The following is a 16,852-nucleotide window of genomic DNA, read 5'->3' on the forward strand; positions in this document are numbered from 1 at the left end:
GGCGCTATACCAGAACAACCACTATTCTGATTTTTCCTGCACTCTTCAAATGCTAACCTCCCACGCACTCCTTGCACATTTCTAGAAAGTCAATTTTCTTAACAGATGTATTATTGCCACCCACTATCCTCTATAGCTCCCAATTCTCATTATATCCTCAAGTTAATTTACTCAATTTCAATTGAATCACTAACATGTCACTAGTTTTGAGTTTCCCCCAAGTACCAACTCATGCCCTCAGGTTTAACATTTTTCACTTTGCAATTTATACCAATCCCAACTCTTACCACAATTGAGTTTACCACTATTCAATTATTCCCCGTAACTCATTATTCAGTTCCTAGACATGATGGTTACGATCTGGATTAATTTGGCACCTAATAGTACTTCCCATGCCTCAACGTCTCCTCTTTGGTTTTTCCATCCAAGCTCACTTATTGATACTAGTTTAAATAGAATTCTCTAATGTGCTAAAGTTCCAACTCTTCCTATCTCAACTCAATCATCTGCTTAACACATTTCTAAATTCCCAATCAACATTCCCCGATTCCATTTCCTTTCCTCCTTGGATAACAAAATTCCCAAAATCAGTCCTGTCTCTTACAGCCACCCAGAATTAATACCACTGTGATGGCGTCTGGCGGCAGGTCACGTACCGCCAGGCGGTGCATAAGTTCTGGCAATTTCCCAAACTTCCAGCACCTGCGAAGAATCTCCCACACCATCTGTTTTCTCTCCTATTTCTATCTTAGTCGTTTCCCTCAAAGAACATGACGCTAGTGACACCAATAATCACCCTAACTAATTCCAACAAAAATTTGTTTTAGTATAATCGATAACTATCATGCTCAATTCTACCAAACCTCCAACATCAAAACCCTAAGACTTCAGTTTCACTGTTCCATTGAATTCCACTATCAATTACACTAAATATCAATGAAATACAAGTTATATCACCCTTTAACAGCTATCACATGATTTCCCTCCGATAAAAAACACACTAGAACCTCAAAATCATCAAAATTAAACCAAACTGGTTTGCGTTGCCTGGCGGTTCAACAGTCACCGCCAGGCCCTTCATCCAAAAACCCAGAAAACTGGTGAAAAGCTTTGTGTCGCCTGGCGGTCGGGAGCTTACCGTCAGGCGGCCCCTCGTAGGAACCCAAAAATACCAAGAACATGATGTGTCGCCTGGCGGCTATGCGTAGCCCGCCAGGCGGTTTCTGGAATTTTTCCAAAAACTCAACAATTCGAACAAAATCTAAGATTGGTCATACAATTCAAGATATACATTATGTAATTTAATCACGCATATAAAAAAAATGAGTAAAACTCCCCAAACCTGGACTCCTTGCTTAAAAGTAGACACTTGAGAGTTCCTTATAATCACCAATGGCCTCCTTTTGGCTTTCTCTCCCAATTCAGCTGCTCTATGTTAATCTCTCACACCACTCCAAGTCTGAATTCTTTCCCAAACTGTTGCAGAACAATCAGGTTCCAAAACCCTTCTCTCTCTCCCTTATTCCCTCTTTAATTGCCCTTAATTTTGAGTTAATGGTTCCAAAACGAAAAATGGCTTAATGCATGTGATAATTGCCATTCAATGGTTAATTATGGTCTACTTTCCAACCCTCCTAAGCTGCTTCCCCAAGATTTGAACCCACAACCATGCAATGCCAAATCAATACCAAACCATTCAACCAATTCATATTTCATGACAACTAATACAATTTAATGATTATATTATTCTACAACATGTTCGCACATATATAAAAATATAACAACAAATAAATAACACATAATTACCATACATAGGACTTAAACCCAAGCCCTCTCACACAATCAAAGTACTCTCAACCATTTGAGCTAGTGCTTTTCCACATCATACAAGTTAGAATTTAATGCCATAAAGGCTCTTCCTACCCGCATTTATTAATTATTTATTTATTTAATTAATTAAATTCTACGGGTCTTACACAGGACATATAAGCTTCCAATTCGGTTGACTTTCAAGAGAACAAGAGAACCTTTTGATACCTTTAGAACTCCACCTTCAGCTGAGTACTTGCACCCGAGAGATTCAAGAGTGCCAAGTGAAATTAAGTTTCGCTTTAATTCAGGTATATAGCGAACATCAAACAAAGTCCTAACGACACCATCATCAGTCTTAATCTAAATTATACCTATTCCTGCAATCTTGCATTGGGCATCATTACCCATCAAGACAACACCACAATCAACAAATTCAAAAGTAGTGAATAAGTCCTTATAGGGACACATATGAAAAGTACATCCAGAATCAAGGATCCATTATGTTTTACTCCTCTTATTAGAAGAGACAACAAACAAGGTAATATCACCGTCAAAGTCAGCTTCAATATTGGCAACTTTAGGGGATTGTGTGGCTTTTCCTTTTTCTTGTTTTTCTTGTTTTTTCTTCAAGATAAAACAATCAGAAATCTCGTGTCCAGGTTTCTTACAATAGCAAAAAAATTTGTTGGATTTGCGTCCCCTAGACTTGGATTTGAACTTTTTGTCACTTGTACTCCTTCTTTCTTGAGTTCTACCTCTGACACTTAAACCCTCACCCTTGTCCATAGAATGAACTTTAAGATCAAATTTTTCTTTGGACAATAAATTAGATTTAACATCTCCAAAGGATAAGGTGTAAGACCCGAGAAATTTAAATAATTAAATTAATAATTATTTAATAAATGCGGGTAGTGGAAGCCTTTATGACACTTAATGTTAATTGTTGTGACGTGAAAAAGTACTAGCTCATGAGGTTGAGAGTACTTAATTGTGTGAGAGGACTTGGGTTCAAGTCCTATGTATGCCTTTGTGTGTTATTTTAATTTATGCATTATTTCGTTAGTATATTTAAATGCTAGACGTGATAATATAATCCTAAAATTTTAGGAATTATCACAGATGTGAATTGGTTGAATTGGTTGTGCAATTGACTTGGTAATTGATGAGTTGTGGGTTCAAACCTTGATGAGAACAAATTAATCTCTTTATTTTTGCTATAATACTTGTGGTCTGAATGTGAAAGGGTGGGAAAGCCCTAGAGGCAAAGTTGTAATTGATTAGGAGGGCAAAGGATATCACAAAGCCAAGGTTAGACAACCAATTGAAGCAAGAATTCACAGGTTAGGGGAGCTCTTTTGCATACCATTCATGAATTGTTAAAGATTCTTGTGTAATTTGTAATATGCAATGAATTATGTGCCTTTACCATAAGATTTTTCGTGCCAACTTGGGTGTGTGATTGTTTTGTTGTATATGACTAAACCCTTGTGTGAATATATGGAAATATTGGCGTACTTGGTACTGTATGGGATTTTGGGTAATTGCTTTTTTTGGGAGTCAAATTTTGGAGTCTAAAATAGGTTCGTAATGTTGGAACGATGAAAGGGTTTGGTTATCATGTTTGTATGAGGTTTTGGCATGGTGTGCGGGTTTTGTGTGCGCGTAACAGTAAGGCAATCTGATAGTCTTGCTCAGGCGAGCCAGGCTCGCCTAGGTGAGAGTTGTAGAGCCAGAATTGTGTTTTTGCACGAGCTACTCGCTTAGGCAGAATGTTAGGGTTTTGGGCGACCTGTTGCTTCGCTCAGGCGATAACATTTCGCCTAAGCGAGAAAACGAGGATGTGAGATTGTGTTTTGGGTACCTCGCACAGACTAGGGGATCAGGGTTTTGGGCGACCTCACACAGACCTCTTGTTTAATTTTGCGTTTTGCTTAACTTACCGCCTGGGCGAGTGTTTGAGTGTTAGGCGAAGTGTGAGCTCGCCCAGGTGAGGAGGGACTCGCCTAAGCGAGATTTCGCAGGTTAACCAGTTCAGCATGCTCGCTCAAGCGAGGAACCTTAGCTTAAGCGAGAGAGGCCTGGTCGCTTGAGTTAAGGCTTCTAGCCCAAGCGAGTTTAGTGCAGTTTATGTGTATTATTTGTACGCTTTGATGAAACATGGATCAGGAGATGTTGTTCCATGAGCGGGTAGGTTCATGGATGGTGGATAACATGTGATGGTTCGTATGTTCCGTGCTCATAGTTGAGAGATGCTGCGTGCGCGGAGGTACGCAGCTTATGGATCACATGTGTTGGACTACGGGCGGGTAGGTCCGTAGAGTAGGACTATGAGCGGGGAGGTTCGTAGAGGCAGGACCACGAGCGGGCAGGTTCGTGTGAGCATCATGAATCCTGAGTCCATGACTAACCTTGTTGTATGTTAGTGGTTGAAAAGCCTTGGGATGTGTTGAGAATGTAACCAAGTTCTTTTTATGATAATAAGATTGGGTGTTTTATATTATTTAATTTATGTGGTTTTTCTTATATTGTCGAGCTCACCCTTTCTGTCTGTGCTTGGCGATGATCGTGTAATTTTACACGGGAGCAGTTGATGATACAGGTAATGCTGCTAACACTCGAGATGGAGATAGGGACTAGCTGGGAATTAGAGCTAGGGATTTACTATGCTTTAAAGTTTTATTTGGGACTTATAATAACCTTTGGAATTATTTTGTTTATTGAATGATTGTTGCATTGAATATTAAATTTTGTTTTATTCCCGCGACGGGAATTAATAAAGCTGTGACGTTCAAGCTTCTTTTTATATCTTTAAATATTTAATTAAGTAATATCTTTTAGGGATGTTACATAAGGTATCATTATTTCCGTACAACATAATTTCTTTGAAGTGTTTGTAGCTAGAAGGTAGTGAGACAACCAACAAAACAACTTTATCTTCATCATCAATTTTAATATCAATATTTTCCATATCCAAGAGGATAGAATTAAACTCGTTAAGATGAGATTGAATAAGGGTACCTTCAACCATTCAAATGGTATATAAGCGTTCTTTGAGACGAATCTTGTTTGCAAGGCTCTTGGTCATGTATAAAGACTCTAACTTTAGCCATAATTCAGCAGTGGTTGTTTCATTTGCTACTTCACAGAGAACCTCCTTTGATAAAGAGAGTTGGATTGATGATAGTGCCTTTTCATCCAACTCCTCCCACTGCTCATTAGTCATAGAAGCTGGCTTATTTTCTATTCCATCTAAAGCCTTCTTTAATCCACTCTGGGTTAGAACGACCCTCATTTGGACTTGCCAAATAGAAAAACTAATCTTGCCATCAAACTTCTCAATGTCAAATTTTGCAGACATTTTAGAATTTCCAACTAAGAGCTTTGATACCACTTGTTATGGTATCGTAGCATGCAGAAGCACAAGATCGTGACAATTGAAAATTAAAGAGAAGTAAGTAAAAGAGCAAGAGAAATAACACACAAGGATTTACGTGGAAAACCTCTTTTGAATGTAAGAGGAAAAATCACAGGACAATAATGAACAAAGTTTCACTATGAAAAGAAGAGTACAAAGCTCTTGAATGGGAACAAGAATCCTCACCAAAATACACTCAGGTGTATATTAAAAAGTGTGTCTCTCTAAATATTTTTCTATATTTTTATTCAACTCATGGAGATGTTATTTATAGGCTTCAAAATTGAACCAGTCAATAAGTCATATGAAAAGTCTTCAAAAATTGCACTAGTAAATAGGTCATATGAAGAGTCTTCAAAACTTAAGCAATAAACAGGCCATATGAAGAGTCTTCAAAACTTATGCAGTAAATAGGCCATGTTCAAAACTTAAGTAGAGTAATGATTAATAATTAGTGCTTAAGTAACGTGTGGTATTAAGAATTGAATGAGAACCACATATTCTAACAGAAAAAATAAAAGAGAATATGAGAAAAGGAAATGGTGGAAGAAGTTTGATAAGAAGAAGATTTCCATAATCGTGAATGTGACAGAGAATGAAAGAAAGTTATTATAATGAAAGCCAAATGAGAGGCCAATGATATAATAGTTAAGAGAGATGAGAAAGGTTGAATTTTAAGTCGTGAAAGCCCACACGTGTGTATGTGGAGAAGTGTTAGGAAAAATTGTAATATGATGTGTCTAGGTGTGAGGCTTTAGGTTACACGTGTCTAGATGTGAGACCTGGGATTAGTTCAATATGAGTCAACGTTGACCTCATTGTGATGAGTCGTTATTATTAACTCGTCCTATACTTTCTTTCTTGTAATACATTCTTGAAATCTTTCTTTGTTTGTGTTCCCTGATTTCTGTAACTATTCGGATTAATATTTCTGGAATTACTTTTCTCATATTAATTGATGTCTTGTGTACAATACATATTTGCTTATAATCCATATTATAACTTGAGGTTAGAAAAAGGAAATACAACCTTCCATATTTAGATCTATATCAAAAATTAAGGATGACTTTTATGCAATATTTCTCTAGTCAACCTTATCGAGCACATAAACATTTTATTTTTAAAGATCACTAAAAAATTATCATATATTTTGAAAATGTATATGAAGACCTACAATATATTTTTTAAAGATATAACCATTTTCTTAAAACTACTTTGCGATGAGTGCAGTGAACCTTCTTTATTTACTATGTGAAAGTCTCCCACTTCTGAGAAAACTCTTGCTATATATAAACTTTTCTTCAATATCATTTGTTATTGTACCTATACTAAATAATACTCAGTTTTTATTTTTATCTTGGAGAAAGATTAAGAAAAGATAATTGTGAATGACTGATCTACTTAATTAGAATCAAGTTTTGATTAGTGTAACTTTTTATGTGTTTATTAAAGGATAACTAGATGTAACTAAATAATTATGGGTTCAATAGTATAATTTGTTATGTTATTATCTTTCTAAGTTCATCTATTAGAAAATTTAGTAGATCGAGAGAAAAAAAAATCTTATGACTTTATTCAACTCTCCTTCTAGAGTCTCTCTATTGCAGTAGCGGACCTTACATATGACTAAGGATGGCTCCCCTTTTTTTTATTTAATTTTTAATATTTATTTTAAAATTATTTTTATACATTATTATATTATTTATATTAACTTTTTTAAAACTTCATGCATAGTTTTTTCTTTTTCATTTTTTTCTTATATATCTTCACTTATTTCTTCCATTTTTCTTTTTATTTTAATTTTCACTCTCGATCTCACATTATTTTTTAAATAAAATTGCATCAAAGTGGACTTAAGAAGTTAAGAAACACTTTGTTTGGACTGATTAATTTTTTCTTTTGAATAAATGTGTTTTCTTTTTAAAAAAATTTCTTTAAAACAATATGTTTTGTGATAAATTTGTCTATTGTGTATCATTGTGTATCACTTGAAGGTGATAAATTTATCTTTTTCTAAATAGGTTAGTAGTAATAAATTTATATTAGAAAAATTATAATAAAGTGTAAAAGAATTTATTCTTTCTTTTTTCAAGGAGAAAAGTTGTTATGGAGATAAAAAAAAATGCATCTAAGTGAATTAAACCTGAGAAATTTCATGTGAACCCAATAATTAAAGACAATTAAAAACAACTTTCTAAAGTTCTTATAATTAGATACAATAAATTTAAAAAATCTAATTTGACATCCTTGAACCTTTTATCCAAGTTTCGCCAGTGCTCTGTTGCTTCATCCACTATTGCCATTGTCAATTTTCATTGTCGTTGTTTATTTCTACGCCTTCGACACATTCATTTTGCATTAAATTGTCCCAATCGCTCGTTTGCCCACAAGTTATTTGTGTCAAGACACGAATTATCTAATACCCATCTAAAACCACTATATTGTATCTAAGTGGAAAATTTTATGTAACCAATACAAACAAGTTATTGAGTCAACTTATGTTTTTCTATGAACTTTCTAATATATGTTCTATAATTCGAGTTCAAGGAAGATGAACAAATTCGAGTTCAAGGAAGATGAACAAATTTTCCTAATTGCAACTTTCCCCCTAAATTGAAAAATTAACGTTAATTAGACATATGTACAGTACACGTAACACACCCTAATACAAACCGTGCCACCTGTACAATACTCCGTTAATAATTTAAACGGCGTTACAAAAAAGGACCAAATAAAACATGAATTGCAAAAAAGAGGACCATTTTAAACATTTTGTAGAAATGAGAACCATTTTAAACATTCTGTCAAAATGAGGACCATCCGCAACAAACACTACGAAGATGAGGACCAAAAATGTATTTAAACCTTATTATAATTATCCTTAGTTACTTTCAACGATACTCAGGATACAAGTCATTATTGAAAGTTGATTGCAGTTAAATACAGAAGAAGTTTCTTAATATATAGGATGATTGTTACAAAAATTGTCTTTTTAAGTTACATGTAACAATAGTTATAACTATTGTGATATCATACACAAACATAACATTCTAAAATATGACCATAACTCCTTTCTTAACACTGATTGAAGAATCATCGATAAATGCATATTTAAGCCTATTCATGTTATAAGTTAAGTTTAGGATCTATAAGCATTTAATGAGTAATATTTTACCAAAACCTTATGGAAATTGAGTTAGAGGTGGAAACATCATAATACTATTTAAAGATTGAAAAATGATTATTTGAATTAAGCAGTAATATTTTAATAAATAATAACACAAATGATTGTATAAATAATATTAGTCGTAAATATTATCATCCGGTGAGTGTTGTTGTAATACGTGTCATTGTGCATTTCCTTTTCTTGAGAGAGGCAATTGCAAAAGGAAAAGTATAAGGAAGCCCCACACACTCCCACAGTCTATTTAAGACCACATTTAATTGCCTAGTTCTTGTGATGAACGTCTTAAAGAGTGCTTAAAAGCCATAACTTGGAGAAAGGAAAAACAGAGGCACCCAAAAAATGGCCGTCGGAGGGTTCTCCGTTGATGCATCTTCAGCCAGGAGCTTCGACGGCAAGATCACACCCTCCGTTGTCATTACTTGCATCGTTGCTGCATCCAGTGGCCTAATTTTCGGATACGACGTCGGAATCACAGGTACTTTCATAAACAATTTTACTATTAATTTCTAATCTTTTTCACCGGTGTGTCAATTACTTTCTCTGTTTAAACAATCTATCAAGCACAGTGTACGCATTATAATTTATTTTCGTGATAAGCGTACGTCTTTTCTACCGGAATGACGAACAATAAAACCCGGTTTTTACCCAAACAGTGTACCGTTTTTTTACACAGATTATCAGAACGGATATGTTCAAAAAAGTTACAGTTTAGATAAGTCGTATCTAACTTTCACGATTTTATTACTCAGTTATCGTAGGTTAGGAAAGCGACTATGAATTTCAATTTTCAAAGTCAAAAAGAAACTCACTAAAGTCGTCATTGAGTAAAGCGACTTAGAATTTTATTTTAAATAGAAGTCGTGTTCTGAATGTAATTTAATAATTAAAACTAAAGTCGTGAGATAACTAAAGTCGTGAATTCAGGTAACGACGACCAATTTAATTAATTTAGCACTAAAGTCGTCTCATAACTAACGTTTTCAATTTAAGAATTTTTGTTTTCAAATCTTGGTACATGGACACGACTTTTATTTTGTATGTTTTTCCTCGCACATACTTTAAGTAATAGAAACCGTTAGATTAGAATAGAATTTGTTTAACAGATAACATCTTATTATGCTGGAATGACAATTTTTTATTTCAAGAAATACTAAGTCTCGGCTACTTGTATGTTTTTATGCTAAAATATTTTACTATGTAGGTAGAAATTGTTTATTATAGTATGTGGGTCGAAAAATTTTTAAAATAATTCAACATATTGTTTCTTAGTTTAGTAAATAATTATATAGTTTATTTTAAAATCAATATAATATATAGTTTAAAAAATAGTTATATAGTTTGTTATAAAATTAATATAATAATATAGGTTATATAACATATTTTAAATTTAATAGTTGTGATAATTAACTTTTGACTTTTATGAGATATTTTATTTCTAATTAATTCCACGTGGTTGTAAAAGAAAAAAAGCCTCTGTCATATTATTTACAAAACTATCAAAAACAAATTCAATTTATTATATAATTTTTTATCCCAAATATTTTAAAATTTAACTTTTGCAAATATGTTTGTCTGTTGGTTAAAAGTTAATCGGATAAAATCTAACTTCGCAAAGAAGTTGAAGTGAGTAAAAAAAATTATGTCAAATCCCCATGTGAGTTTTCCTAATATGTATTATTATTTTTGAATAAAAATCCACTACAGAAGTCGTGATCATTGGGAACGATTTGATTTTTGAGACTGTACACACTAATCGTGCATTGAGAACACGAATTTTAATTTAAAAGAAAAAATAATTGAAAATCGTGCGTCCAGCTCAAAGTTAAGTCCACTTACTCGTCCAGCTCACGATCGAGTCCACTTACTCACAGTTGAGTCCACCACTTTTGATTTTAAAATTGAAATTCAAAATAATATTCTGAACTTAATGATTTCTGCAATTTGAATGATTAAATAGTGAGTTAAATACGACTTACCCAAATTGTATAAATTTTTTTAATCTGTCCGTTCTGTGTACAAAATACCCCATTTCGATAAGAATAAGCTGGTTGTTGCGTCCTTTCATTTGTTAGTGTGAGCTTGTCGTGAATTGTTATGAGAAAAGAGTGTGGTGTTTGGTTTGGTAATGGCACATCAATTGGACCAGCTCTGCCCCTCTTTTTCTTTTCTGTCTAACCCAGTCAACTTATTTTTATTTGTATTTTTGTAAAGAAAACAAATATTTGTTATTTATTACAACTTTTCTGATCATCAATGTACGTACAGAATGAATGTAGAGAGAAATAAATGAATTATAACCAACCAAAAATAGAGATATTTTGGCACCTTCAGAGTTATATACAACTCTTAACTGAAAAGTAACCGATAACAAATAAAAAATAAACAGTACATATAGTTAACGTGGATAAATGTGTATATCATTACGTAACTATATATAAACAGGAATATTCTTTTTTATATTTTTTAATTTTAATTTTATCTTTTAAAATATAATTTTTTTATTAATTTTTTTTCTTTTTCTGTCTTTATTCATTAATATTTATTTTTTCATCATTTATTTATTTATTTATTTCACTTTATTTTTAGTAAATATAAATTTATTTTTTATATTAATTTAATATCATTACAATATCATTCTCAATATATAACATCATGTATATTCAAAAGATCATACACACGATAGTGTTTATCTTTACATTAGTAAAGAAATAAAAATAATTTTTGTAATTGCTATTAAAATCATAAATGTTATTAAATTTATAAAAAATGTGTTTTCAAAATAAATAATTGTAAAATAAATATTTTTAAAAAATAAATTATTTCATTTTAAATAATGAATTAATTAAAAAAAATTGTGAAACATAAATAGTTAAATAACTAATAAAATAGTTTATATTGATAAAGGTAAAATCAGTTTAAAAAAATACGGTTATAAAAATAATTCTTTTCATTAAAAGTTATAAATAACAATTTAATTTAGTTTCATTAATACAGAGAAGAAGAAAAACTGAAGAGAGTGGAAAAGGTTTAATGTTAATAAAAAGTTAAAGAATCAAATGTTTCTTTAATTTGGGTGAAACAATTATTGCACTGTAATAGAGAGGAGTACCCAGTAAAAATAATGTTTGACAAGAGACACAATTAGTTCTAACTATTCTCGCTTTACAACCAACCAATTGCATTAATTTGCATGTGACTCTTCCAATTAACATTTTAATTATACAATTCTGGTTCCCACAGCAGCTACCATTTAAAATTGCAGTAAAGTCTTTTTGTGAGACACGTGATTCATTTTTGTTAGTTTAGTCTGCATTTCAATTAAGTTTGCCCAAACCCTGTGTTTAATTTACAATAAGAGCATTTGTGTTTTTTAATATAGTGTAGATTATTTAAATATATTTATAAACTATTTTTTTTTTTTGAAAGAAATTTATTTTATTATCTTTTTAAAAGGTTAAAACTATGGTGATGATTTGGGAAGAAATGAAGAATTTAATTGAAACCAAAATGGTGATATCTGATTTCAGGAGGTGTTACGACGATGAAACCATTTCTTGAAGAATTCTTTCCATCAATACTGAGAAAGTCTGCAAGAGCTGAAACAAACGTGTATTGTGTGTATGACAATCAATTGTTCACACTATTTACGTCCTCCCTTCATCTGGCCGGATTAATATCCTCTCTCTTGGCCAGTCGTGTCACCACCACGTTGGGTCGGAGAAACACCATGATCTTCGGTGGTTGCATCTTTTTTGCCGGTGGTGCCATCAATGCTGCTGCTCAAAATATTTTCATGCTCATCTTGGGTCGAATCTTACTTGGCTTTGGGGTCGGTTTCACTAATCAAGTAAGTATAATTTTTATTATAAATCATATCTTAGTAATTTTAATTTTCATCAGGTGCTTCTTCATTTATGCGTTTATAATAAAAGGTTTAATTAGGACATTTGAGTTTAATAGCTTTAGTTGCTACTTGGTACAGTTACGACACTAGCTTCAATTCAATTCCCATAACATAAAAGTCGTCTTCCTTCTAATGTAATTAATTCGTTTATTATAGTGACACGTGAGGCAATTGTTTTAAAAGTTTATTAAAATGGACATATTTAAAAAAAAAGTTAAGTTGAGTCAAGTAGTACAATTTTATTTTGAAAAAGATGTGTCAAGATAATATAATTTTAGTCTAAAATATGTTTAAAGTTGAAATCACATAACACAATTTTAATCAAGAGCATCGGTACCATAATAATAAGACTTCTACCAAAATTGAATTAAAGTCGTATTATTTGATACAATTTTAGTTTAAAATATATTGAACTAAAATCTTAACATTTTGATATGACTTCAACTTAAAAATATTATAACTAAATGGTCTATTACTTGTCATTTTTAAATGGTCTAATATATGCGTGATGTTCTAATGATCTATGACTTACATAAATAGATTATCACATACTTAAATAGTTTATTAGTCTTGTTTAGTTTAGATATTTATCTTTTTCCTTTGTGTTTTCCATTTCTCTTCTATGTATTTGAATGTTGCGTATTTTTCTCTTTATCATTACTCAAACATATCCGTAATAAGTTTTGAATTGTATAAATTAGAAAGATATTTTTGAATCATAAATATATTTTGAAATTATATTTCGAAATATTTTTTTTTAATATTTTAAAATATATATTTTAGAAAATGTTTCTAATTTGGACATATTTTTTGGATCGTGAAATTTGATATAAAGGTAATTCTTACCTTTTTATTATAATTTTAATAGGATAATATGATATTTATAGATTTTATTGATGTGCAGGAAGAAACCATCATATTCCTTTTGCCTCCATAAATTTGTCAAATTATCCATTTATTTTTATCTTCATTTTTTGTTATCTTCCTTCTTCCTTCAGTGGTACATCCCTCTTTCCTTTCCTCTATCTTCATTGGGCCCATCTTCTTCCTTCACTTCCATTGACACCCCTTTCCTCCACCAAACTCTCCCTCACTCACCACCTTTCTCTTTCCTTTCTTCACCTTTTTCCTAAAATTACATTTTGGATTATGTAATCCGAAAACTATTTTTTTTATTCTGATTTTGGAGTAAACTGAAGACTACAAGTATTTTTTATTTTGTATTTTGAAATAAATTGTGGACTACAATTTCAGATTGTGCATTACACATAATACAAAAGAACAAATGCATTTCAAAATACATATAATCCAAAATATAAATTTTGTATGATGAATTTTACATTTCAAAATATATTTTTAATATTTCGGATTATTAAAAAAATATCTATAATAATATATAAAAAAAATTATTTTTTATTTACATTTTATTATTCCAGTTTTATCATTAATTATTATTTTAAAAATAAAATAATTTATCTTTAATCGTTATTTTAAAATTTTATTTTATCTTTAAAAATTATTTTAATTTTTTTACATATGTTTTATTTTTTAATTTTACATTTAATAACTATTTTAAAAATTAATTATGTAATTATTAATGATCTTAACTTAAATTTTTATAAAAATTAAAAAATACAAACACACAGTTAAACGATACATATGTTTTCGTTAGTAAAATATTAAATATATTTTAGAATATATAATCCGAAATAGAAATCAAAACTACGATTTAGAATACAATTTTTGTTTTTCAAATTAAGTTTTCTAAAATATTTTCAATTTCTGTATTCTGAAATTCAAAACAAAAAGAGAAGATAAATTAAGAGTTTATGGTTTATGAAAGTGCAGGAAGAAACCGCCATTAAACTATTAAACCAATTAGAGGTTGAGGATGGATCGAGAGAAATCTAAGGAGTGAAATATTAGGGCATATTTGTTTCTTTACTTGAAATTTGTCCTCTTTCTTTCAAAATAAAAAATCGTTTGATAGGACTAAGCTAATAAAATTATTATCGAAAGTAATATTTTTCTTTTCAATGTTTTTTTAAAAATTAAGAACATATTTACCTTGTATTCTTTTCTCTCACTTCTATTATCTAGAAACTAGTTTCCTAAAACTATTTCAAAAAAAAAAATGTAAAAGCAACAACATAATAAAACACATCCCTATTCTTTGTTTTTTCTTTTTCTTCTGTCAAAGGAAGTACCAATGTTCTCCCTGTTATCACCATTTGGGTATGAAACTTCTGATGATTTCTACTTACGAAATAACTTAATGAAGTCAGGATCAGGATTCTAGATGAGCTATGAGATCACATATTTGTGGCAATAAGACCAAACTTCTCTCTGAATAATTTAAAACAATTACATTGAATAAAAAAATTAATGGTAATTATTTTAGATTTTCTAATTTATCATCCCTGCAATGTTTCAATTCACAAATTAAAGGCAACGCCAGTGTACTTGTCGGAAATCGCTCCACCCAAATGGCGAGGCGCGTTCAACACGGCCTTCCAGTTCTTCATCGGAATCGGCGTGGTGGCGGCGTGCTTAATCAACTACGGTACGGCGAGGGTTCCATGGGGGTGGCGCGTGTCACTGGGCCTCGCCACGGTCCCCGCAATCATCATGACAATCGGTGCCTTGCTAATCCCGGACACTCCCAGCAGCCTAGTAGAACGCGAGCACATAGATGAAGCCCGAAATGCCCTTCGCAGAGTTCGGGGCCCCGCCGTCGACGTGGAACCCGAACTCCAACAACTCATTAAATCGTCGCAGGTTTCCAAAGCCATTGAAAAGGAAAGCGTTAGGACCATTTTTGAGGAACAGTATCGGCCTCAGTTGGTGATGGCGTTCGCTATTCCACTTTCTCAGCAGCTTACAGGGATCAACATTGTAGCCTTCTATGCTCCTAACCTCTTTCAGTCTGTGGGCTTAGGCAATAACTCTGCGTTGCTTTCCGCCGTTATACTCGGACTCGTCAACCTCTCTTCCATCCTCGTCTCAACTGCGGTTGTCGATCGCTTTGGCAGAAGATTCTTGTTCATAGCCGGTGGCCTTCAAATGTTTCTCTGCATGGTACGTCATTCCATTCTTTAATCAAGCTTTAATGCATATTAGATGATAACAACACTCTATGGTTTTGTTTGTGACCGAGTCTGTAGTAAATTGTTTTGATAATTGTGAAGCTTGCGGTGGCTATTGTGCTGGCAGTGACGAGTGGTGTTCATGGTACACAGAACATTTCAAAGGACAACACCATACTGGTACTAGTGTTGTTTTGCTTCTACGCTGCAGGTTTTGGTTGGTCCTGGGGTCCTCTTTGCTGGCTAATTCCGAGTGAGATTTTTCCCTTAAAGATAAGATCCACTGGACAAAGCATAGCCGTTGCGGTACAATTCTTCACCGTGTTTGTTCTGTCTCAGACTTTCTTGACAATGCTTTGCCACTTTAAGTTTGGGGCTTTCCTCTTCTACGCGAGTTGGATTGCAGTCATCACCATCTTTGTCATACTGTTCTTGCCCGAGACCAAGGGAATTCCTTTGGATTCAATGCATGCAATTTGGAGCAAACACTGGTATTGGCGAAGGTTTATTGTTAAAGGACAAGTTAGCCAAGATAATCTTCCAATGAATAATTAGTATTGGTACATAGAATGTTTGGTCTTGTTTGTAGGTCTAAAATAAAATTATCCGCATCTTGTATACCGTGGCTACATGCATAATGTATATGAATGCAAGAAAGCCTATAATTTATGGTTCGATGTAGGGTTGAGGAGCAATCACATCGGATTCGGGTCTAACATGTTCAATCCAACGTAATCCATATTTTATATTTTAAAATTCATTCCAATGGAGTAATATGTCGGGTATGAATACAATTTTATATATGTAGCTTCATTTGAGTGGATTCATTAGCTTAAATCAATTAATAAAAAAAAACGACTGAATTTAAAAAAAAAAAGAGGAAATTTGGCAAAAACAAAATAGGTGATTGCTTTTGGAGTTGCACTGGCTCGTGACGACTCACGGTTTCTGGCAAAGTTTAGTTTTTAGATCTACACTCACGGCGGCTCCTGGTGAACGTTGTGTTTACGTGACCGTTCATGGTGGATCTGCTCTAGAAAAGTTGTATTTTTTGTTTGGGTTATGCGGTGGAGCTTCGGTGAATGCCTGCATTTGACACAATAGTTCTGGTAATGAGTTCGAGAGGGTTAGAGTTCGGGAGAGTTCGAGAGAGAGTATCTATAAATTTTCAAATGACATTTTGTACTTGACCATTTAAACCCACATTAACTCAAACAATTTTATCCAAATAATCCGAATTCGTTTAATACAATCCGTAGACAAATTTTTCCATTCGGGTAGATTAGGCTTGAACGGGTGGAACTTATTTTTCTAAGCCCTAGTTCGATGTATTTGCATTTCTAACTTCTCATTCTTTACTCTCTTAATATATTAAAATAATAATATTTTGATAATTTTTTCTTATAATATAAGATAATATTTTATAAATAATTTTGAAATATTAAAAA

The 16,852-nt window shown here is 32.3% G+C and overlaps 1 protein-coding gene across 1 annotated transcript; it reads left to right on the plus strand.

The window, feature by feature from the left end:
* The first annotated feature begins 8,631 nt into the window (after positions 1-8,631).
* On the plus strand, positions 8,632-16,178 carry LOC114195306 (sugar transport protein 5-like). Its single transcript, XM_028085724.1, has 4 exons — positions 8,632-8,889; positions 11,942-12,261; positions 14,767-15,396; positions 15,507-16,178. The coding sequence occupies exons 1-4, from the start codon at positions 8,754-8,756 to the stop codon at positions 15,957-15,959; spliced, it is 1,539 nt and encodes a 512-aa protein (XP_027941525.1). The 5' UTR covers positions 8,632-8,753; the 3' UTR covers positions 15,960-16,178.
* Positions 16,179-16,852: the final 674 nt, after the last annotated feature.

This window comes from Vigna unguiculata, chromosome 8 (assembly GCF_004118075.2).
Source record: "Vigna unguiculata cultivar IT97K-499-35 chromosome 8, ASM411807v1, whole genome shotgun sequence".
NCBI lineage: Eukaryota > Viridiplantae > Streptophyta > Magnoliopsida > Fabales > Fabaceae > Vigna > Vigna unguiculata.